The 25688-nt window shown below is 39.0% G+C and overlaps 1 protein-coding gene across 2 annotated transcripts in view; it reads left to right on the top strand.

Annotated features, from left to right (window-relative positions):
- EDIL3 (EGF like repeats and discoidin domains 3) overlaps positions 1–25688 on the top strand; it is a 235995-nt gene that overhangs the window by 183943 nt on the left and 26364 nt on the right. For both annotated transcript variants that reach the window (XM_063180903.1, XM_063180902.1), the window contains one exon: positions 1518–1702. In XM_063180903.1, coding sequence (XP_063036973.1) covers positions 1518–1702 — 185 coding nt within the window. The remainder of the gene's footprint in view (positions 1–1517; positions 1703–25688) is intronic.

The raw sequence follows: 25688 nt of genomic DNA, 5'->3' as shown, positions 1-25688 counted from the left end.
TTGTGACAGGAGCCTCCTTGCATTCCTTGGATGAAACGTTCTTGCTGACAGTCCTTGTGATCCTGGAGTGATACTTCAGAATTTAATAATAAACTAAGTCCCTCTCCAAAGCAGCAGATTAGTCTCTCTTATTTCTATTATGAATCGCTTCCTCCCACTCCCAGGAAAATTGTTTTGTTGTGTTTTTGAATGAGTCCATTCCACAGACAAAGCTGTGCCATTTCTATTTGTGCACTGAGAATCAGTTATGTAAGATTGGGGATTTTTTTTCAGAAGTTAACTCTATTTTCTTTTGGCTTTCCATTTGTTTGTTTGGGTTTTGTTTTTGGGGTTTTGTTTTGTTTTGTTTTTTTAATTTAACATGAAGTATGTCAATATTCAAATTTTAAATACAGGAGATGCTGCATTAAAGATCATGTTGTTAAAAATATAACTGCCCATATGCAGGTTTGTGACTGCTGAGTCAGGAAGGAAATGAGAAAACAGCTTATTTTTTTGTGTTGCCATCTCCATCTTTTCCATCTTTCACTTTACCCCAATTATCAAGTGTCACTCCACCCCTGCAGCCATACATCCACCTTTCCTGTCTTCTTAGCAGCCTTCTCTCTCTCAGCCTTTCTTTTTCTGATTTGTTTGTTAAATCCTAGAACCATGCAGTTCATCTGCCTTCTCTGGTTTCCAATCCTGTTCTTTCAGTGCTGCCTCATCTTGTTTCCTCCCTCTTCTGCATCCAAATGTACCTTCCACATTCCCAGCACACAGCAGCAAGGCAGAGGAGCACAGAGCCACTTATCAATTTTTATTTTTATCTTTTTTTTTTTTTTTTTTCACGCAGAACAGAGAAGGGAGAAGCCCAAGATCTATCTTTTCTACGGCAAAATAACTCAATGGTGTAGGATGTCCACAAACAAATAAGCCATTAACTATCGATTTCTCCTAAGTGATATCCTCCTACTATCCTCCCTCCACGATTGTTTTTCTGTGGGCTCTCCCTCCTTCAGTGGGATTTTGGGCTTTCTGGATTTTTACCTACATGTCAAATAATTCAGAAGTGTAAAAGAACTCAGTGCTTTTTAACATTTTACTGCAGCAGTGGTTTTAAAGAAAAAAAATAATGTTTGTTCAGTAAGCAAACACATGGTGGATGTGAGGTGGCATAAAAGCATAAGGAAAATCAAACAGAAGAGGGGAAACAATATTTTCCTGCGGGAGAGGAAAATAAAAATAAGATAAGCACAGACAAAAGTCATCTTTTCATTTTGTTTCGCTTCATAAATTTATGCCAGGATAAAATATGTTGAATTCTCTATCTTGATTTTGACTCACCCAAGCAATTGTTGAAACAAAGTGCCTGGAATTGACTATTTTTCATTTATTTGTTTTCGAGTGTCTTCAACAATAGCCTTGATTACATCTTTTTCTTCAAGTCTTGCAGGTTTTCTCTGCCATAACAAAAAAACCTAAACCCCTGACAGAGATAAGCAGGTAGCACCACTGATCTTGCCTTGCTGTTCCAGGTTGCTCTGAGCCCCTGGGGATGAAATCAGGACACATCCAGGATTTCCAGATCACTGCCTCCAGCGTTTTCCGTACCCTCAACATGGACATGTTCGCCTGGGAGCCCAGGAAAGCCCGGCTGGACAAGCAAGGCAAGGTCAATGCCTGGACCTCTGGCCACAATGACCAGTCACAGTGGCTGCAGGTAAATTTTCACGTGGATTTTCCCACTTGTTTGTCTTCTTTGTGTTTCAGGGCATGGGGACAGTCCTCTGGTTCAATTTTATATTCAAATTCTTCTTTTTCTGGCTGTAACCCTCCCAGCTCTGCCACGAGCTCTGAAAGCCCAACATATCTTCATGTTTTTGTTGTCACAGCTGCAGGAAAATATACTAGGGGATGCTTCTACAAGCCCCAGTTTTCCTTTGTTAATGAACAAAAATGGTGGTTGCAGATCTGATTCACTGAATTCCCCTCATTTGTTGAGAGAGATGAGTTTATTTTCCTCCTCTCTGCCTTTCCAAGACTCCCTGGAAAAGCATATTTACTTTCAACTCTGTGCACCTTAGCGAATCCCGCGCGTAGAAATTATCTTTGTCTAATTGAGGCTGCCCAAAATTACCTTCTGGAGCCAGCAACACTGATTCATCCCCTGAATCCATTATCAACCTGTGCACAGGGGTTGTTGTCAGCCCAGGAGTGATTCATACAACTCACTAATGTGAGGGATTTCAATAAATCACTAGTGTGGGACCTTGTTTGACCAGCTACTGACACATTTACATTTTTTGAACTGTTGAAAATAGCAGTGTTTTCAGCCAGCTGCCACTTTGCAGTGCAGCTCTCAGTGGGAAGCCTCAATAGCACCAGACATGGCTACTAACCCCCTGCAATCTCTCCACATATAAATTATGACATATTAGCCTTTTTTGCCTACAGCTGCTAAGCAAGTTAGGAATATGATTACTGTTTTTTTTCTCCCAAGTTTATACACTTTCCATAAAAGGAAGGAGAAATTGCCCTATCTATTTAACTTTGGAATAGCTGAAGATCCTAGAATCTGCTGAAATTCTTTTAGAGCAGCATGTTGGAAGAGTAGTTAGTAACTTCTGGAGAGGATGAACATTTTACTGCTGTTCTTTTACTGCTGTTCTTTATGGTGGAGAAGCAGATGAAAATGTTTTTCCACAGGAAAGAGAGGTGGTTGCATCATATTTTAGCCCATCGGTCAAACCAAGGGTGTGCAGATGCTCCACAGAAATTTCCTGTCGCATGTTCTTGCTCCTGTGGTTGACAGTGTATTTTTAATTAACTACAGATGGCCCTACAAAGGGCTGCATAGTTAATCCTTATATTTTCAAACTTTTCAGGCTGTTGTAGTATTTCCATATTTGAATTTACCTGAACCTGCAAATTTAATCTTATCACTTGCACTATCTCTTCAAGTCTTTGAACTATAAGGAATAATTTCTATTGTCCAGTCAAAAAGAAAGTTGTGAAGAAATATTCATCTTTTAGTTAGCTCTTCATATGGGTATGTATTGAGTTCAACGATTCCATGGGAATATTAACAATCTACCTTTTCCTGAAAATCATTATACATAATGATATTTCCTCAAAAAAGGATCCTAACATTTCATGTTTGAGAAAAAAAAGTAAAAAAGAAAAGAAAATAAAAATATCCAGGAAAACGAAACCCCGAAAGGCATTAAATCCACTTGTTTCTTCAGTGCTTAAGGTGGTCATTACCTTCTGCTACAGTCTGGTTATTCTGAATTCAGGCCATGACTTGAGACAGTCTCAAATGCTTCCAGTGTAGGTAATGATTCTGTAACAGAGACATGTCTATCATTTGAATTCATCAGTTCGTTCTTGTTCTCCCTGCTGGTAGCTCTCTGTGGGTATTTTTGGTGGTTTCTCTTTTCCTTAAAACGCAGGGTATTATATTGAAGCCTCACAACACATTGACTGAAAGGTTTATCATCCTGCTGCTGCTTCCACGGAGTTCAGTCAAAACACATTTGTAAGGAAAAGAGCGTGAAAGAAATTGTGCCTGCATGCCCTACTCCCTCAGCCATTCCACAAAGAACTAAGCCCAAAAAAGATGATTCCATGGTACCCTGAAATGGGCTTAAAGCCAGACATTTAGCCCAGACTTCTGGATTTTGCTGAAGTAGCTGGCTTACCAATATCATATTTACCATGTCAACTTTCCATGCCTTTTGAATGTTCTCCACGGGCCTTTCTTGCTTTATATTTTGCACCTTTTTTTTTCATGTTTTGCACTTTTATACTTTATATTTGGCACTTTTTGCTTTATATTTTGCACTGATTTTCACGAGAAAGCCTGAAAACCTGGGGGCAAACGCTGCTGTTTGCCTTTTAGGATCATTGTTGGGGTGTGTGGATGGCTTGAACAGATCTGATCTGACTAAATGTCATTGTTGGGGTGTCCTTGCCTAAACACCATGGCTACCAACAGTTTAAAAGCTGGTGTGCTGACATCCATCTCAGAGCACCTGCTGTGATAATGTTTGCTGAGAGGTGATGCTTGAATCATGCGTCAAATGCTACTTGCACTTTTGGATGAACTCTGGAGATAAATTCTCCCCTCTTGGGAGCTGGAACTGTTTTACTCAGTTTTCTCTCCGAAAAGATAACTCTGAATCTCCTATGTATTCTAAAGTGCAGCCATCAACAATTAAGTTCTTTGGTTTAAAGTGTTTTGGATTGCTGCATCCATAACTTAGGAATATGAAGTATTTTGTGTCTCCAGGCACAGAATGTGCATTTTTGGGGACAAAATACTCACCTTAATCATGCTGCAGTTGTTGAAAATCTGCTGTGACTTAGACTCTACAAGCTACAGATTGCACAAATAACATTTATTTACACAAAACACCACCATTAGCAATGAAAAAAAATGCATTTTCTTGACATGAAGGGAAAGTTAAATAGATTACATGACTAAAATTGTACTTTTCTAGCTGTGTCATAAACTTGGGGCTGAATTCCCCACGTTTCCTTAAAGATACCCTTGTCATTCCCTTGAAGAGGATGCTGCAAGTTTTTGGAGTGCTCAGGCTCCTTCTGGACACAATCCAGGATTACTCTTCCATTTGGTGACCCCACTTACTATTTCTTCACTTATTTGCCTTCAAAAGATATGATGGAGAACTCCCTGCCTGATGCCCAAAATGAAGCACTGAGGCTGTAAAAATTGTTTTAAAAAGTGCAACTGATGTTTCAGATGCTTAGAGAATGCTCTTGTAAGTAGATTTTTGCCACTCCATATCTCATTTTCCTAGCTCATTTTCCAGCATAACTCAAAATAATTAACATTTTTCTCAAAACCCATGCCCGCTCTACTACTAATTTCCTGCTGTTATAAATTGTGAAATCAGGGCAGCAGCTAAAACTCCCTTTTCTTTATTTACTGTTAGCTAAATTCTGGCGTGTCACTTCATTTGGTGTCTCCAAACACCTGGAGCTTTCTCCTCCCACTCAACCATCCCTTCTGAATAAATTGTTTTGTGTCTTGTCACAGTCCTGACTTTGCAGCCATACCAGGGTATTGTCAGTATTTTATCTTAAAACTGATGACGTGTTGGGTTTTTTTGGAGGCAGCAGCAATGTCAAATTACAATATTTCTCCTGCTGATTGTGGAACCAGCTAAGCACTACTAGAGAAAAAGCAGTTGGTGATAAACAGATTGCTGGAAGATTGGCAGAGCAACTGTTATACCTACACGCTTTAAAAATGTGGTGATTGCCAGTGGTAGAATGGGTTTGGGTTGGGTATTTTCCTGCCAAGCTAATCTCCAGTATTAGACAATATTACTGGGATTCTTTATCAATGCCATTAGATTGTCTCAGAGCTGCAATCAAATTATTCTTTCAGTTTAATGCATAGCCATCTTTTCCACATCAAAATGCCTCTTGTTTGAAAACAAAGGCAAAACTGCATTCCAAATAATTATCCTCTTTTCGTTATACATATACAAAATGCATCTCCATCATGCCATCATGATATTCATCACTTACATTCATTTATATTTATATTCATTTTCTTCATTTATTTCCAGTGTTTAAGCTTCCAAGTGATCAAATCAAAGAGTTGTTTTTTTAAAAGCTAAGCCAAACTCAGTTTCTACTCTTTTTTTATAGACTAGTTTCCAGAAGTGGAAATGTGTCTACTCTGCCAGCCACAGAGAAAGATGGACAATTAACTTAAATTATAAGAAAAATATTTGAACCAGGAAAGTTACATGAGGTGACTCTCTCATTTTTTTTTAATATGGGAAGAGAACATTATTTTCCATCAAGTATTGGTTAGCTGAATTTGTTTCAATGCTGGCATTCGTTTGAAGAACAAGGAATGTTTTTTACTCTCTCACATGGTATTTTCTTCTTGTCTTGTCTGTTATTCCACCTGACTCTTCTCCCCGTTTTTTTGATGTAACAATCTGTTCATTTGCAACGAGTTCTGAAAAATCTTTCTAGATAAAAAAATCACTATACCATAGCAATTCAACAACTCATCTGGAGATCTGTTCAACAACTTACAAGGAGAAAACTGGGTTTTCTTTTGACAGTTAGTGTCATTAGCAAAGCGTTTATTAATTCCAGTTCTGGTTAAAGTAGCCAAATAAGAGATGTATGTGTGGCCTATAGTTTAATTTTTTTAACACCCACACTGAGTAAAAACAAAACAAAACAACAAAAACCAAAAAAAAAGAGAAAAAAAAACAACCCATTGATTGAAACCAGTATTGACCATTTGTCTTTTCAATGCAAAAACATCTCTTTTCTGGCAACTGTCACTTCTACTTGAAGAACTTCATTTGGACACTGGGTTTTGGCGCCTCCTTGCTTTTGCTCTTACCTTGATGAGTGGCTTCACAGTGTCACACTGTTCACGCAGCCTTGTAGCTCACAGGATGCATCTCAAGGCAGGTTGGGAATAAATTATTAACACAGATCTTTGCCACTCTTTGCCAGACAGATAAATGCAAAAAACCAGCCAGTGGTAGGATAAGTTAATAATGGACAAAGAGCTCTGAACATTTTAGTCAAAGGCAAAAGGAGATGAAGACCGATGCCCACTTCTAATTTTCACACTGCTGAATGTACTGACTTTGCATTGCCTAGGCTAGAATGTTAAACAGGTCACTTTATTCACTTCAGTTGCCTATAAACCATAGGCTTAGTTTGGCTTAATTTTCGCTACTAATGATCACTATTTGCTTTTAGGACAGTGTGCAACTCAAGATGACAAGATGAACAAAAAGCTTTTCTCCTTTCTATTATTTTTGTTAATCTTTTTATGTTGCCAATCTGTTTTTAACAGTCGTTAAAAACACGTACCTTTCAGAAATTGTATTAGGAGCTATGCCTTGATTTCCCACTCAGAGTTGTCTTCCAGGAGTATTTGATGGCCATTCCAGGGTCGCACTCTAACTCAGTTTTTTGCCTAAATCATTTCAAATTAAATGCATTATTCACATTAATAATGTTACTAAATTGCGCATTTCAGCATTGCCCTTCCTAAATTGCTTTTGACTTTGCAAAGCTTTCCTGTGCAATTCATTTTATGGAAATGTTTATAGTAGTAATTGAATTTAAGCCTAGAAATTAAATAAGGCAGCATAAAATCTTAGTTTATTTTGCCTTTTAAATGCTTTATTTAGGCTGTATTCTGTCATTTAGGTAGCAAAGTCTGAAGCATCTGTAGAATCATTGATTTTACTCTGGCAAAATACAGAGGGATTATTAGAAGGACAGACAGATATAGGAGCTCTCTGTTGCAAGTCGTCCAGAAAATAGGCACCAGACAGACACACCATGATTATATTCTGTGACAAAAAATTTGTGTGATGTCACCTTCATAGAATCATAGAAGGTTGGAAGAGACTTTTAAGATCAACCAGACCAACCATCAATCCAGCACCACCACTGTAACCCCTAAACCATTAAATCATGAACAGGAGCAAAGACCCTGTCTGAGCTGTAAATTAGCTGTGGATGAGAGTTTATAGTAGAAAAATGTTGTGTTTCACAGAGTCCTGCTCTGTTCCCTGAGTTATATTCCCAACTCTCTCTGTTAGGCCTTCAGTAAAAATTAAGGGGTTAAATCCATTCTCCAGAGCCTGCCTTTGACACATAACAAATTCATCATCACTAACAAAAATTATTTAGGAAGTTTCCCTAAGCAGTGGAATCCTGCAAGAGAGTACTGTCAGCTCCCTCACTGACTCACAGCTTTTCTGTGAGTATCACTCCCCTGCAGATGAAAGTTAAATTGAGTAATGACCCATTTCCTATTACAATAACAGGTTTTGATCTTGCCTCAGAAAATCTGGGAGTGTAAGCAAAAACTGCCTGGTTGTTGTGAATTTTGATGTACACGGGATCTGAGGCCGAGGCAGTTTTTTTGTTGCTGCGCGTTTGCAGTGGGGATGTTGGTGTTAGTTGAATAGCAGCACCTTCTGAAAAACACAGTGCATGAAATTTTAATGGAAAGATGTTAGTTTTTCATTGTTCTAAATTCCTGCCTGTTTTACCAAGCTATCATTTCCGCTGTCTTGAAATAACGTTCTGTCTCAATTTGTGAAGCAGAGGCATATTTCCCTTCCACTCCCTTAAAAAAAATAAAATAGCTAAACAATTGTTTAGGTAAGAATACAGGAAAAAAAGGGTCCAAATGTGTGTGGTGCTTCAAAATAGCATCCACTTTTTCCTAATAAAAATTGTTTGTTGTTTTTGTAGCTACCCTTGAATTGGTTTTTGACTCAAAAATTGGTTTTTGACTCAAGCAGAGTTGGTCACAGTTGTTTCATCTGAAAATGATAGAGAGAAGCAAAATGACCTTGTCAAGGTCAACTATCTTTAAGAAGCAAAAAATACCTGATGTAGACACAGATGAGGCAAAAAGCCAGAGCCAGATGAGGGTGAAAGAATGGAATGGAACTCCATCTCACTGTGCTTTCCAAGAACTTGATGCTTTATTAACTGGGATATGATATTTTTATTAGCCTTGCATATCTTTTCCCAAATACTATTTTTTGAATAAGCAAGATACTTAATATTTCCTTCATGTATCTGTCAGCATCTCATGAGTAAAATATAAAAAGGTCAAGGAAATCTATTCTTCTCTGAATAAGACTCAATTTTACATTCCTTTTATGCCACTTTGAAAACACAATGCATGAAGCTTTATTGTGAGATTCTGGTTGACTTCAGAACATTTTTGTTCAAAATCTGCTATTCATTTTTGTATTCCATTTCCTGCATAAAGAGCACAGAAACAGATTGATTCCTGTCTTGTCAAATGAGGAACAGAGATTGTATCTTTTTAGCTAAGTAAATAATGAAATTGAGACACAAACATAAAGAAGGAGTGGTGGAAAAGGAACTTCAAATTAATCTAAATTTGAAGGCAGCAGAACATTTTGTATCTTTCTTCAGAGGAGTGGGAAATGTGCTTAAAACCAGGCTGACATTTACCTAGCAGTAAGCAGAAAATGAAATTGTCGTATCTCAGCATATTAAAGCATTACATAAAGTAGATATGAGCAATTCCCAGTTGGTCTCTGAATCTTCACCTATTCATTGGTGTCATCATGTATTTTTTTCCCTAATAACACCCTACTCAGAGTTAAGTGTTGATCCAAGCAGAATATTTGGCCTCTTGTTTTGTTTCGTTTTTGATTTCCATGTAAAGTCAGGTGTGTCTCTACAGCAATGTGCTGTGCAAGACCCTCTTTGCACTCCACTTAATAACATTCATCCTGCTCGCTCCTCAAGTAAAGCAAGAGCAGTTTCCCTGTCAGAAAACATGACAGAAAAGAGAAAATCTCAGCAGAGAAGATTTTAAAAGGGAAATCACTGTAGACACTGAAGTACTGCAACTAAACATTTCCCCAATTATCTGGGTCTTGTTCAAGAGCACCTTGAGACTTGTAATATAAAGTATCACAACAGACTTTCGTCAGAATTTCCTCACTGGTTTATTTTTTTGGCTTGTGTTTCTATACATCTTCTCACTCTACAGGTGTAAAAATATAAATACAGACTTTTTATTTTTCAGAACAGAGCTGTGTTTTTTAGTGTTATAATTCGCTTATGACATTAGGACAGAGCTGAGAAGATACCTGAGTTGACAGTGCTCATACTTACATTTGATAGTTTTCTCTAAAATAAGCCAGGAAAAAAGGTTATTTTAAAGCAATACAAGCTTTGAAAGTTAGTCCTTGGGATTACAAGAACTTCCTGCTTAATTATGTACTATACATAACCAAGCCTTAATTGCTTTTGTTGCTGGAGTGATCTCCTTAGAAGCTTCATGTTTAATTAACTACAAGATATATTAATCCTATTTCAAGCCATCCTTTCTTTGTTGTATAATTAAGCAGAAAAGTATTTTCACAATTAGAAATTAATTCTATATATAGCTGGTGAAAATAAAGCACCTCTGTAAAGAACACACAGGTCTGTTTTTTCCAGTGACAGAAGTAAAAATATTTAGACCCACCTTAATGGGTTATCTTTCTTAAGAGGTAATGAGAGTGACAACACACCAATAAAATTTTCAGCTAAGAATTATTAAGAAAACTATCAGTATATCACCTAAAGACCTCACTGCAGATGGCTAATGACCTCCCTTTGGCAGCATCAGAAATTCAAAGACTTGATATGTTATTTATAAATATTGGAACAGACCCTCCCTGCACATTTCTTTATCTGAATTTATTTGTCTTGACTTTGAGGTGTTCTTCAGTTTGTCATATTTATACTTTGGCTGTGCTACTTCACTGCTGCTATAACACAAGATAAAAAAAACATTGTGAGTACAGTTTTGTGCTTTGCAACAGAATCCTGAGCATCCTCATCTTTTAGAAACCTCAATAGCACATTGGAGGAGAAGTTAAGATTTGTCCGTTTTTTTTATGAGAGAGAGAGGTAGCAGACAGCTTTGGCTGATGTTGTTTAACAGAACAAAAGAAAAAAAGGGAGATTTTTAGGGGTTATTTACTTGAGTCACTAGCTGCCTTACATGATGATGCTGAGACTCCAAACCTCACTAATCAGCTGAGGTTGTGTAGGTGCCTCCATGAGCGCCCAAGGGGAAGCCTGGATCCTCCATGGGCAGGGCTGAGCAGAGGGAGCAGCCCTGGAGGAGCTCTGGGGGTGCTGTGGGGCTGGGCTGGGACCCCCAAACCCTGTGCCGGGTCCAGAGCCCAGAGCCAGAGCCCAGAGCCCAGAGCCCCGAGCCGGGCCCCGAGCCCAGAGCCCCGAGCCCCGTGCCCGGCCCAGGGCCCAGAGCCCCGAGCCCGGCCCCGAGCCCCGAGCCCGGCCCAGCCCAGCGGGGGCAGCAGGGCCGGGGCCATTCTGCCCCTCTGCCCCTCAGGCAGAGCCCACCTGCAGAGCTGCCCCAGCCCCGGGCCGGCCCAGCAAGGAGCCGCAGCTGCCGCAGCCGGGCCAGAGGAGGCTCCGGCACGGGCACGGGCATGGAGCAGCTCTGCCGGCAGCAAAGGCCGCCACGGCTGCCATCGCTCACCCGGGCACCAGAAGCTTCGGCCCGAGCTCGGGGCGGCCTCGCGGGGCCCGGAGGGGCCGCGGCAAAGACGGACACGGACAATTGCCGAGGGCCGCGGGGACGGCGGCCGGGGAACGGCTCCCGGTGCCGGAGGGCAGGGCCGGCCGGGATCTTGGCAATGAGGAATTGTGCCCTGGCAGGGTGGGCAGGCCCTGGCACAGGGTGCCCAGAGCAGCTGGGGCTGCCCCTGCATCCCTGGCACTGCCCGAGGCCAGGCTGGACACTGGGACAGTGGGAGGTGTCCCTGCCATGGCAGAGGTCAAATGAGCTGAGCTTTAAGGCCCCTTCCAACCCAAACTATTCCATGCTTCAGTGAAGACAGCCTCATTGCTTTGAGCACCTCTCACTGAGGTTCCTCATCATCCCCAAGAGGCCCTGTGGAAACTCCACCATATTCTCTTGCGTGTGAGTTGCATCTTGACACTTGCACAGTAAGTGGGGCAAGCCTCAGCCCCAGGTGAGGAGTGTGGTATTTGCTGGGTCCCCAGGATGAAGGAGGAATTGAGAATCTGACTCCATGTTCTTAGAAGGCTAATTTATTATTTTATGGTATTATATTTAAGAATGCTGTACTAAAACCATAGTGAAGAAAGAGAAAGGATACAGACAGAAGGCTACAAAGAATGACCATGAAATCTCGTGACTCCTTCCGGAGTCCCAGCACAGCTGATGGTGATTGGTCATTAAGTCAAAACAATTCACATGAAACCAATCAAACATGCACCTGTTGGTTAAACAATCTCCAAACCACATTCCAAAGCAGCAAAACAGGGAGAAGCAATCAGATAATTATTGTTTTCATTTTTCTCTGAGGCTTCTCAGCTTTCCAGGAGAAGAAATCCTGGTGAAGGGATTTATCAGAAAATATGACAGTGACAGAGGAACTCTGCACCTCAGCAGGAGTTCAGGGCTGGGTCATACATCAGGGGAACCTGAGCCAGGTCCAGAGGAGCTGGTGGGAGCCAGAGTGGTGTGGTGACAGAAAAACAAAAATAACACATTCATCCTGCTCCTTAGACAAGCCTGGCTGTGCCTTCCATGCAGGCCTGCCTCCACTGGGATGACCACTTGACTCCAAAAACGCTCAGAGCTGCCTTAAAATGCCTTCTTCCTTACTAGTGCTGAACCATTTCATTTTTCACAGCATCTGCCACCAAACCTTTTGTTCTTTTTACTCCCCCACAAAAACACACACATACACACATATATAAATTGCAGGACCACTGTAGGATTTGCTCTGCTTTCCACAACACATCAGGAGGGGTTTTTTTTTATTTGAGAGGAGCTTAGAAGTCTTGTTTTCCAAGATTCACAGCAATAATTCCTAGTCCTAGAAAGTCCTTTGATATTAAAAATTAAATCTCTGTTTTATGAGAATTTAGAAGCTATTTGGGGGTTATTATTAGAGAGTCTTAACATTATTCCCATTATTCTTTATTCCCCATCCTACTGTATGTATTTTTGTGTTGCTAAGGGAATATGACCCTGTAAATAGGAGCAACATGATTTTTATTTTTTAAATAATTCTCACTTAATTTTCCATTTAAAATATACATCATAAACACAATACAAATGAATGAAGAGTCTTTTGAGAATTTTTTATGTCTGAGTTACTTTCTATCTCTGCAGATGCACCTTTTTTTTCCATTACAGTTTTTTCAATTTTCTGATTGCATTGCAGTCCACTGGAAAAATGTCATAAAAAGTTATCTGGTTTTAGTTCTAATGAAACAATAATGACACCTTCTATTAGAGCAAGAGAGGACAGGTCATGAAAGACCATGGCACTGTAATTTCCTGACCCTCTGAAAAGTTAAATTTCAAGTGGAATAATGGCATTCTGGGGTAAATGGAGCAATTGTAAATAAGTGCTGTCATGTTCAGTAGCATCTATTTCTGTGATTTAAAAAAAAAGAAAAAAAGAATCTGTCATCTATTATGGTATCTCACTCAGAAGGTGGAAATTGTGGCTAATCAATTTGCATGGCAGTCCTCCCACACTGCACAAGCCTTCCTGTTTCATTTTGGCTGAAATGAGAACTGAACCCTGGGAATTAGCTTTTATTTCTTGCATATAAAAGATATAAGCAACTTAAACTTTAATGCAGAAGAAAATAAATGAAAACATTAAAATTAATTATTCAAATTTAATCTGCTGCTCAGTTTTCCAGAGACCTGTAAATTTCATTTTAGGGTGGCACTTTATGCCATTTAGGCAATGTGGTCTTTAAAACTGAAATAGGGACTCTGTGAGGAGCTTTCTGGACAATTTGATCATCTGTCACTTGGTGTTGTGTTTTTCCATTATTTCACAGACTAAAGGGAAGAGCATAAAACGAAACTCAATGCCATGGCTCTAAAAAGGCATTGCTGTTAAAACACAGATCTCCTCACTGTACTGCACTTGGTTTTAATTGTTGCGTAGCAGGAATTAAAATGAAAAGGCATCAGTTAGTTCATCACAGCAACTTTAGGACCGCATTGCTGCAGGAGCTATTTAGGAGGATTTTTACAGCTCAAGAACTGCCATTAATTGACACATTATACAAAATGCTGGGGATGGAGGGCTTTCTTTTTTGGTTTTTTTTTTTTCCTTGTTGGTTTTTTTGAGGGGAGGGGAGTTTTTTGTTTTGGTGGGGTTCTGTGGTTTTGTTTGTTTGTTTGTTTTACAGAAAGGTCAATATCCAGGAGAAACAACGCCCACTTGAACCAGAGGAAAAAACTAGCTAGGTAGTGAATGTTCAGATATGTTTTTTTCCTCCAATTTGAGTCAAATTTTCTAAGTTCTCTGTAGATACTTCTAAGTTCTCTGTGGATACTTCTAACTTCTCGGTAGATATGGGTAAAAAAAAATTAAAGAAAAGCCCAGAAAAAGTGGGTTTGGTATGCAGTATGAAGCATTTGTCACAATACAAGAATTAAATGGTGTCACAGGAGAGTCGCAGGTGGCAGGTTTATATAAATTAACGAAATATATTCACACTAAGAGCTCACTCTGGTAGTGACAGTCCATACCATCAGCCACCTATAGACTCTGTAAATTTACAAATTTTATGCTTTCTGCACCTGCTTTTCTTCTCTGTACTCCCATCAGGGAATAATAAGAAACTGCCTGTTGTGGATAAAGGATGTGCAACAGGAACCAGAGGGTTTCAACAGTCAGATTTTAGGGTTGGTTTTACACAGAGCAGGAGAGACCAGAGAAACTCTGATAAGTGATTTTGTGGCTGTGAGAAGAAAGTTTGTGCCCTAGGAGAGGCAGGACATGATGTGATCCAGTAATTAAAGGAAGAAACACATTGGAAATTAATAAATGGAGAGAACACATGACGCTCAAGGAATTTCCTTACCTGAAAATGAATGAAAAATGCCTAAAATGCCTCTGTGTGTGCATGTGTTTATATATATGTATATGTGCATATACATATATATGTGTGTGTGTGTGTGTGTGTGTGTGTATACACATATATTTGTGTGTGTGAAAAATGAATGAAAAATGCCTAAAATGCCTCTGTGCGTGCATGTATATATTTTGCCTTTTGGATGTGGGGGACTTTTTTTGTTTGTTTTTAGGGATTTGTCTGGGTTTTGGGTGATTTTTGGTTTTGTTCTTGTTTTTGTTTTAGATTTCTGTGCACATGTGTAGCCTGGCAATCAAAATAGTTTTCCTCACTGAACTTGCATAAGTCCATTTACTCAGGGATAAAGTCAAAAAGACTGATTTATGGATGCTACTCTAGCTTTATAGAGCTTTCAGGTTAATTTCTGCAGGATCATGTCCTGAATCTGTTGCTCTGGTTTACCATGGGATGTTTCCTGTAAAAAGGTAACTTTGATACGATTCTTTACTATGCACAGGCGCATCTGCATTTTTCCTAAACCCCTTTAGGCAAATATAAGCGAGTCACTGGCACTCCATCTCTTGAGTCTCACTTAAAGGGAGGCAAAAAAAAAGAAAAAAAAAATCACCACTCTCCAGGAGACAAAAAATAAATACACAGTTGTCTCCATTGAATCTGCTGAGCTGACATGGTTGCTTTTTGTTAGGGGCCTACCTTTAACCAAAATAAAGGGTCTCCCCAAATTTGTCATGCAGTATTTTTAGTTGAAGTAATTTTAATATAAATATCCGACAGGTTTGGGGTTTTTTTCCAATATTATTGGGCTAATAATCTGAAATATATCCCTCCACATCAATTTCAATTGTACAAATGTCATCGTGCCAGCATCCCCTGAAGTTAACATAACTCCTTTTCCAGTCAGCCTTCAGGAAAATGAGAAAATCCTGGGGGCTGGCAGTGAGGGCAGCCTAATTGTGTGGACAGATAACACGGAGCACTTGGTACTTGCTTTTAGCAGCTCTGCTGGCTTCATCCATATCACTGAGCTGAAAAGTTCCCTCAGGCACTGGCAGGTGGACAAGGAGGGTGATAAGTACCTGGTGTCTGCCAAGGAGCTTCCTTATATCTCGTAAATCCTCTGTGTGCATGTATTCCTCTTTTGATTTCTGCATTTTTCATCTCGAGCACTCTGCAGTATTTCCCATTTTATGGCTGACACACCTTCACCGTGGAATGAATCACCTACGTGGCAATTAAGCAGGTAGCCAGGAGAACGACAAATTTTATGTTATTACCTAATAATAATTGCTTCATTATCAGTATTTCTAACCTCTTAAATTACCATCATGTGTGTTGGTGTCAAGTGATCCTCACAATATTCTTTCTACTATGCAGTAAAATTGCACAGAGGAGCTTACACTCCATGGAAGAATTGAAAATTACTGTGTAGATAAACAAAATAGTTTTTCACAGAAGAATTTTGGAGAGTTACTAATAATCAATTAGATTTTAAAAGTACTGACAGCTGCTCTGATTTATACAAATGGCAATACTTTTCACCTTGGTTTAAATACATAATTGGAGAACAGACAAAATGCTGATAGCAAAATATGTACAAAAAGCTTAATTTGCTGTAGCATCCAAACATAGTTTTGGCACATTGATGAGTAAGTAACCAAGGCATAGACCATAATTGCCTCTGTCCACTAGAGATGTTAGCAGGGTGAAAAAATAGAGATTTAAAATGTGAGTGCAACAAGAGCCTCAATTTTTGCTGCGAGAACTCTCAGGAGTCTCTTGCTGGTAACAGGGGGTGAAAGATTTTGCACCCTGGTCGAGGTGAAAGCGCTTTGTGTTGGATTTCAGCAAGTAGCAAAAATGAGTGATTTAGTCTAAAAAGCGGTGAGGGAACCCTGGATGCTTGGCACTGCATCATAGCAATAAAAACTGCTGCAGTTGCTGTGGGGGAACATTACAGGAAGCACAAGAGGCACCAGGAAACTGGCATGGAAATGAGAACTTGTCCACCCAAAAAAGAACAAGCAGGTGTTTCTCTGTTGTCTGTTCTTGTTATCACCTGAAGGAGGAGTAATGTTACCTGTAAGACATACTTTCCTAGGTCTGGTTTTTATTTTTTCCCCCTGTGGTGGTTTAATTTGTACAGTAGATCAATAGGTATTGCATGGGTGGCGCAAGTTAGTGCTTGAAGGAATGTTTCGATTCCCTACTTTAGAACTCAATGTTTTTGTCATATTTAATTTTTTGCCAATTATTTTACAGGTTTCCAAATTAGCACATATGTTCCGAAAGGTACATTTTTACTGATTTCACAGAATCCCAGACTGGTTTGGGTTGGGAGGGACCTTAAAGTCCATCCCATTCCACCCCCTGCCATGGCAGGGACACCCTCTACAATCCCAAGGGCGCTCCAAGCCCCAATTTCCATCACTGCTAGGGATTTTTCTCTGGGCAAAACAAATAATCTCAATTATAAATTACACATATACATAGAAAAATAACTTCAAATATTTAAAAAAACCCCACAAAATACTTATACAAATATTTAACCTTTCATAGTGAGACTGTCAGTGTATTTGCGTTTTATTTTTGCTGAGTTTTTATGCACACTTAAGATGAAGTATGCTGCAAGACCTAATGAGCTGTTCTTGATTAGCTGCATCACAAGGGGTGAAGTGTTGACTTGTTTTTGCAGGATCCATCTGAAGCCTCACATGATGTTCAAACCCATTGATCTGAAGCAGCACGTTAGCTTGGATGCTCTATTGCAGTCAAGCACTGGTCTCACCCTGCCAGAATAAAAATTAAATCAGAACTACCCAGGGGTGGTAATGTTGTCACTAATGGTGTCTGCATTTCTTTTCAAATTCATGGGGAGATTTTGCTCAGTAGCTGTAATCCACACCTTTGCACTTCTGTCTACTGTGCCAAAATTGTGGGATTTAGTGAGCTGATAAGGGTATCCTGAGGTGCATATTGATTTTATAATACAAGTGTGTCACTTCCAAGACAAAAAAGGGCAGAATCTTTTAAACATTTTTCCAATTAAAAGTATCACTGGTACCAGACTCATGTTAACTTAAAAATTCAGTCAGTCACACTAAGGAAATATCCAATATAGCCTACCTGCCTGGAAAAATAATTCAAATAAAGATAACTGTGCTGTCTTGAAACAGCTGCAGCCTGAGTTGTGTTGTCAACATCCCGATTTAATTTTCTTGTGGATGTTTCATCCCCTTAAAACAAGCAGAGGTTTGCATTTACACGCCTTTGCCACCTCTCCTCCTGCCTCCCATGGTTTCAGCCACCTCAGTGATACCAGATTTGGAGCTGCAGGATTTGTCAAAACTCTAAATATTCTACATCCATATGCATTTGGCATTTATACATCAAGAAAGAATCAAATTATGAGACTAGAGAAGCTTGAGCATTAACTCAAATTTAATGTCAGGGAAACCAATTACAGAATGTTGCATGATAACTGCTCTCTCTTTTGTATTTGTTACTTTAATGACCAAATGCAGTTTTATGTATTTAATCCCTGGCTGTGTCGACACATTCCTAACCTGTATCTAAATTCAGGTGGGTGCTTGAAGTAATCAGCTGTCTGTGGGATGGTTTATGGTGGTGAACATGCTATGAGTTACATTTTAAGCAGTAAGCCAAAAATAATGAACAGCACTTTTTAAATACTTGCCTTTAGGAAGTAGTGAGCTGGTTTTATGCTTCAGTGGAGTAAAAAAAAAAAAAAAAATCAGAGAGTTTGATTTTTAAGATAACTAAGCAGATTACAAGATGGATGAAGAGGTCTAGGTGACTGCATGGCTAGCTTTCAGTAGTAAAACAGTTTTGGAAAGAAATTATGAAACAAATAGACAGTCTGATGAGAATACTCCTAACTGAGCAGCTGTGGGAAGCTTTTTATTTTTTGCCTGCCACTGGTGGTGTAGCTGCTGCAACAGCTCCCAGCATCGTTCCAGGCAGTGGAACAAGAGACAAGCAAGGCTAATCTGTGTGCTCGTGGGAACTGAGAGAGCAAGACACAGCACTTTCCCCTCTGGAGCCCATGAAAACCACACTAATTTAAGATCAAAGGCAGCAGAACTTCTGTGTCTCGCGGTTCCTTGCATCAGTTTGTGGGAAAGAGTCAACCTGAAACATGGGTGATCTACCTATAGTTTACTTTTAGTGTTGCTATTTTTATTTAGCCATGGATTAAATTGCAATTTCTTGGGATGGTCTGGCAACACATCAGCTGTGTACATAGCTATGAATTATCTGCATGCAGAGATACCCTTGGAACAAGAGTGGTATAATTTAGTGCAGATAAAATTATCAGCATTTAGGAAGGGGGGAAAAAAAACCATATGTGGTATTGCTTCATATCGATTTGATAGTCTGTTTAGAAAAGGCTTGGCTCCTGAAGGAGTTTGTGCAGATAAAAATATATATTGCAGAGCTCTGCATTAAGTGGTACATAAAAAATACTGGCAAGTCCCATCTCATTTATTTTAATTCAGTGCTTTCTCCTGAGAAAGGTTACTCCCATATTTCTCCGGGATCATTGCATTTCATCTGCTGTGCAGAAATAAGCCTGACTTTCTCTGATATGCAGCCTGAGAAACCATAAACAAATAAAACACACTGTTCCATATGCAGGGCCCTCCTTTCTGTCGCAGTGGCAAATTTAACACGCACGTGACTTAAGTGTAGCAAAGAATTTGTAGCAAAGAACAGCTTTAAGGCATTTTCAGTGCCCAGTAAAACTTTATTTGTTCTTATTTTGACCCAAAATATTTTTGTCGATTTTCAGATAAGCCAGCGTACTGGTTGGTAAGGGTAAGTGCATGCAGAAATGGTGCAGGAAGCAATGATAAAAGGAGGCTATTCCTACAATATTCCAAAAAAATATTTGAGGGAGCATGGATGTGTAAGAAATGAATAACAAATAACATATCACTTGCATGCATCAGTGAGGATGTAGCTGAGACAAGGTTTGCAGAGAAAATGGATATTCCTTATGGGGCCAGCTGATAGGTTTGCTGCCATCAACAGGAAGACCATATCCTTAATTTCCCCTACTTTCAGGAAATACTGAAATATTTCTGGTTGCCAGTGGGGTAGTGCAGGCCTACAGAAGGAAGCATCAACCTCAGACTAAATAAAAATTATGTAAATAAAAGTTTTAGTATTTCACATGGAGTTTTTTTTGAAAATTATTAGGGAATTAATATCATCAAATATGTCCTTGGCACCAAAATAAAAGTTCTCAAGCTGTGGGTATGAGCTCTTTTTTGTAGATGCCTCAGATACAACAGCCAAAAATTCCCCCATACTTTTATTTTCATTTTTTACTTATATCACCTGCATTGCATCTCCTGGTCTTTGATTTCCTCTTTTCCAAGATATTCACTTTTCCTGCTTGCGTGCAGCAATGTCTTTCTTTTTGAAATTTGCTTATAATTCCCTCTAATTCCAGCTGAATTTATTGAAAATAGATTTACACCTCTCTACAGATTATACAAATCCCTATATATTTCTTCCTGGCATGGGGGGACAGTGGTCTATAGTAAGGGCAGGTCTCAGTGTACCAATAACTTAGAATTTTAAAGGAAAATAAAATTAAGAAGTATTTTGGGGATAATATGCATGTAAACTCAAGAGTGACTTGACATATCAGGAAAACCATTTGTAAAAAATTACCTGTGTTTTAAGTATGCGTGTCTGAATATGTGTAAGTACATATTCCTCAGTGTGTGTGCGTGTGTGCAAATCTGTAGATGATATACAAATAGATAATATAGATATAAATTGTGGGGATTTTTGAAGAAATTTTGAATGAGTTAGAGATGGGATGTCTTGAAATTTTTAGATGATGTGATTTATTTTTCTTATCTTCTGTATAGTCAGGAAAGATGAGTTTGTCTCACATCTTCACTGCATAGCTCAGAAGGTCACAAGACTTTTAGTTACTAGATTTTTTAAGTATTTATTGACCAATAAAACAATTTCAATAAGGATATTTATGTTTTTGACCTAATCCTTGAATATTTTGTCTTATGGACCCATGCTACAGTTTAAGCTTTTGTAGCCAATCATGTTATGGCACAAACTTACTGTACTGTATCCTAAAGTTCTTGTTTACCATTGTAACTACTTTTATTTTTTCTAGATCTTAAACTCTAAAACTCTAAAATTTCTTCTTCTTAACTTAATGTGTCTCTGCTTTAAACTATAAATCCACATTCTCATTTCTAGCACCTGAGTTTGGGAGTCTTTTCCAATGTCCCAGACCAAATCCTGGGTTTAAATCTAAGCTTTGGCTTACAGGCCCAAGGTTCTGAGAATTCCTGATATTTCAGATTGTAACAATAAATTATAGAGATAGAGAGAGAAAAAGATAAAAATAGAGATGATGACAGAAATAGAGACAAGCCTAGAGGTAAAAGTAGAGAGAGAAACAGAGACAGAGATAGATGATACAGAATAGAAATAAACATGAGCATTTCTATAACAAAATAACCTTTTTTTTTTGACCACAAACAACTTCCAGAACACAAAGGAGGACCCTCCAGATGTGCTGAAAGGGTTCCCTCATTCACATCTGCGTTTCTCCTCCAAAACTTTTGTGCAAGAATTTCTGCCTGGGTTTTCCATCCACCCTGCATGAGTAATTTGTGCCACCCCAGCCAGTGGGGCTTTCTGTGAGGTGTCCCAGGAATATCGAAGGGATTATGTGGTTTGTTGGATTTTTTGTGGGTTTTTTAAAATTTTTTGGGGTTTTTTGTTGTTGTTGTTTCATTTGTGAAAAAAACATTGTCCATTTCAAACTCATGTTGCTTGGACAAGCAAAAAGCATCTGCTTTTCCTTGAAGGTCCTCTTTGGCAGTTGAATGTGAAATTAAAAAATGGAAGTAAGGAATGCAGGAAAGATAAATTTAAAAGCACGAATGCTGGCCTCTGATTTAGCTTCTGATATTTATGCTCTTGTGCACCAGCAGGACACAGAATCACGGAATCATAGAATGGTTTAGATTGGACAGGATCCTAAACCCCATCCAGTGCCACCATGGCAGGGACCCCTCCCACTGTCCCGGTGTCCAGCCTGGCCTCGGGCAGTGCCGGGGATGCAGGGGCAGCCCCAGCCGCTCTGGGCACCCTGTGCCAGGGCCTGCCCACCCTGCCAGGGAACAATTCCTCATTGCCAAGGTCCCAGCCAGCCCTCTGACAGTGGAAAATCATTCCCCCCTGTCTCTACTGATCCTTCCAAAAAGTCCCTTTCCTGCCCTCCAGGTATCTCTCAAACCAAAGTTCTAAATTTGCAGCCATCATGTGATCGTCATCTTAACCTCTGAAATAAAATTATTTAATTTAAAACAAAATATCAGCATCCATACAGCCTGACTGCATTTGTAATTCTGGAAATACAGGTAAAATACTGTCATGCTTATGTTTGTTGTGAATTTAGGAGTTATTGACTTAAGCCACGGTGCCACAAGTAAACCCACTGCTGTGAGCAAGCTACCTGCTTTCTACTAAGAAAATCTATGTTCTTTGTAGTAGATTTTTTTTTCCCCAGTCTGCCCTGCTGCTCTTCATAATATGGGCCATTTTCCATGGAGAGGCACAAGGTATTTCTAAAGCAAGTGTTTAAAGAATCAGGGAATCACTTAGGAAAAGAGCTCTCAGATCGCTGAGTCCCACTGTTCCCCCAGCACTGCCAAGGCCACCACTGGCCCATGTCCCCAAGAGTCACATCCAAATGGCTTTTCAATCTCTCCAGGGCTGGGAGATCCACCAGGGCAGCTCTTTCGGTGAAGAAATTTATCCTCATATCCAATATAAACCCGCCCTGCTGTAAAAAATCAAAAGTATCTGCAGGGAAAGCTTCATCTGCCTCATGAGTGGCTTTGCAGCTTAAAGAAGTGGAATAAAAAAACTGGAATATCTCACCCAGAAGTCCTGGGGGATGATCTGAGCCTTGGGGTGAGACCTGTGATATAAAAAGGTCAAGTTCACTGAGCTTGTTACTCCTTGTGAACTCAGGATCTCTGATACCCACATGCCTGAAGCCAAGTTTGTTTTTTGGTTTTGTTGGTTTTTTTTGGTTTTTTTTTTTTTTTTCTGGAGCTTGTGGGAATAACTACCCTGGTACTTGTTCAGGAGGTTAATCAGCCCTTTTTGCCCTTTTTGTGTGTGTTTTTGGCTAAACTGAAGGCACTTTAATCCCAGATGAAATGCAGTGCGGGGCTGGCTCTGAGCAGAATATTCTCACTCCCTTCCGCAAAGCCTTGAAGTCTGGTTAGTTGAAGGTGACATTTGGGGAAAACACAGCAATTTCATTCCCCCTGGGTGTACCCTGGGCAGGTGGTTAAAGGCAAGGCTGGTGGCAAGGCATTTCTGCAAAGACTTGCTGGGAATCAGTCAGTGAGGAAAAGTATTAAAGATGATGCTGCTCAAAATATATAAATTTTCTATTAGTCCCCATGCATTTTTTTTAAATGCAGTTTTTTATGAGAAAAGCAAACATTTTCACCATCAGATACCACAGCAAATTTGAAAAATATGATTTTCACTGAGTCACCTGACATAAGCACAATAATCTGCTCCAAGACACAAATTACTGCTGATTTGTGTTACAGTAATAGGGGTCTATTTTCAGCTGCCTACAGAGCAAATCCTTAGGGAACAGTCCACTCCAGGGAACTGCAATGCATGAGTGAGAAACACCTACTTACAGGCAGCGGAGAAAATATATCTTTTTATTTGAATTCTTGATGGAAAATGCATCTGCAAAAAGAAGCCAAAGATATTTTATTTCTGTCTGCCTGACAATGTAGTATCTTGCTTTCTGGTGGGAGTTAATTTTCATTGACACATGGTTTTATATAGAATTTTTGCTGCAACTGGTAGATAGTCAAGTTTATTTCTCTGTTTTATACACCTAAAGCAAGTTTTTTAACCCCCGTAGCGAGACAGTGCATGTGTCACCTCCCATGTGCTCAAAGTTGACTGAAAAATTCTGGGTTTCAAAATAGTGCTTGACTGTGAAATTTGCTTTCCAAAAGAGTGCAGATAGTATGATGGTAAACACTGGGTTTTGGTAAACCAGACTTACACCCACCTGACAGAGCAAGGGCTGCAGGAGCTGTTTAAAAGATTAATCTTTGCGAAAGGAACACAAGGGAAAAACAAAGCAAAACGAAAGAAAACAAAAAAAAATAGGCAGGAAATATCTGATGGATCTACAAGGAAAACACATCGCCCAGAGCTGAAATTCTGTTCTTTTCAGATTTCTTATGCTGTGGTTTCACAGACCTCTCCATGTGCTGGTGTTCAAAACTTTTAAGATTTCGACTTTGTTAATAATTTATCACCTCCTATCTCTGTGCTGTTTCATGGCAGAGCCGAGTTCCCTCTCTGTGCTCTTCTTTGTTAGCTGGACCAGGTGTCAGCAGGGGTTGTGTGGGTATATGCAAATATAGAATTTGCAAATATTTTTCTTTCAGATATTACTTTCTTTGGGATCCAGCCCTGTTGACTGTAGGAAACTGTCATGTTTTTGAGAGGATGTTTTACACTTTTCCAGCCATAGCTGCGCATTTCTCTTTTACTTTGTCTTTGGTTCAAGAAAACCCTCTTATTTTCTTCTTTTTCAAAAATGTTGGTGGCAGTTAATTTTGGCCTAAGTACTGCTAGTGAAGTTTGGAATGTATGTTTAAAAAACAAACATTTTTACTAACTTTCTCAGCAAGAAAATGGCCTATAATTTGTTTCTATCTAAATCTTTATTAAGTCAAGTGCAGAAAGCAGCAAGCATGATGTTGGGAACCTATGTATAGTTATTTATACTGGAAATAGTGGTATTATTTAATACTTTTAACCTATTCACAACAGGATTTTAAATCTCCACTCAAAGATTAGGCCTTTAACACTCATTGAGTCCATTCTGTGTGTTCCAGGAGGGCTTATGGAGGTTTTATGTTTGTTGTGTTTGAGTTGTGAAAAACACAACCTCCTTTTTTCCTTTTTTTTTTTTTTTTTTTTCTCCTTTTTCCTCTTTCTTCTTTCCTCTTTCCCCTTTCCTTTCCTTTCCTTTCCTTTCCTTTCCTTTCCTTTCCTTTCCTTTCCTTTCCTTTCCTTTCCTTTCCTTTCCTTTCCTTTCCATTTCCATTTCCATTTCCTTTTTTTCATTTATTTTCTTTTTTTTCCCCCTATAACCCAGAAAGTCATTAACCCAGTATTCTTTTTGGGGGAACCATCACTTTTGACAATTTTTTTCAGCCTCAGCCAGTTAGATCCTAACTTTCTTAGCTTTGTAAGAAAAATTTTAAGACTCTGCTCCACGTTGAATGGAAGGCTGAGATGGGTATATTTATGTTATTTATGTGTCTGCATTCTTTTCATGCTTCCACTGGGGTTAGGGTGCAAACAGTGAATAAATAGTAAAAAAGTGAAGAAAAAATATTTTTTAAAAAGTTAGTGTTGATTGCTAATAGGAGTTTTAGGGGTCATTCACAGAAATTTTGAATTTTGTCATTCCCATAAGGAAGATGTCTCTACTGAGGCATAGGGAGAGGCATTAATTCCAAAACTGACAAAACTTCAAGCACCGCACTCCATGTCCATCTCCAGTCCTCTGTGTAAACTTCTCTTTCAAACTTAGAAGAGTACAGATAAGTCTAGTAAATAGTTTGTCTGCATTGATTTACCCTGTTGCTTACACAGTAAAAAAATCAGAGCTCTTTTGATTAATTATTTACCAGTACAAAGGATGGAATAGCTGTCATTTTTTATTTTCAAAAAAAATCTTGTTACAATTGAGGTGCTTTTCTTATTTATATGAAAAGGCATGGACAACATTCTAGGTGAAAACCCAGCATTTTCAAATTTGCTGCTAAATTTAAAATATTTTGACAGTCATATTTTTACTTTTGGCATTCATATTTCAACTTTCAGGCCTGTTCTTCTGAAAATGAAAGAACTTCATATATAATTTTAAAATCTATAGAAATTCATTACACTATTAAAAGGATCAACCTTTTAATTATATGAAAAGTGAAATTCACATTGCAGAGAGAAATCAATTTTTTAACACTTCTGTATACAAAAGGGATGGTTGCAGGCAAGCTTTAGTTAATATTTAATTTAATGTAAGGCATTTTGAATTGGCTGCTGCTGTGCCTGGGGTTTCTAGTTTAAAATTTGGTTTTAAACTGTTTGAAAGTTGATTT

The sequence above is a fragment of the Melospiza melodia genome, chromosome Z (genome assembly GCF_035770615.1).
Source record: "Melospiza melodia melodia isolate bMelMel2 chromosome Z, bMelMel2.pri, whole genome shotgun sequence".
NCBI lineage: Eukaryota > Metazoa > Chordata > Aves > Passeriformes > Passerellidae > Melospiza > Melospiza melodia.
This window is presented reverse-complemented; position numbering and strand designations above follow the sequence as displayed.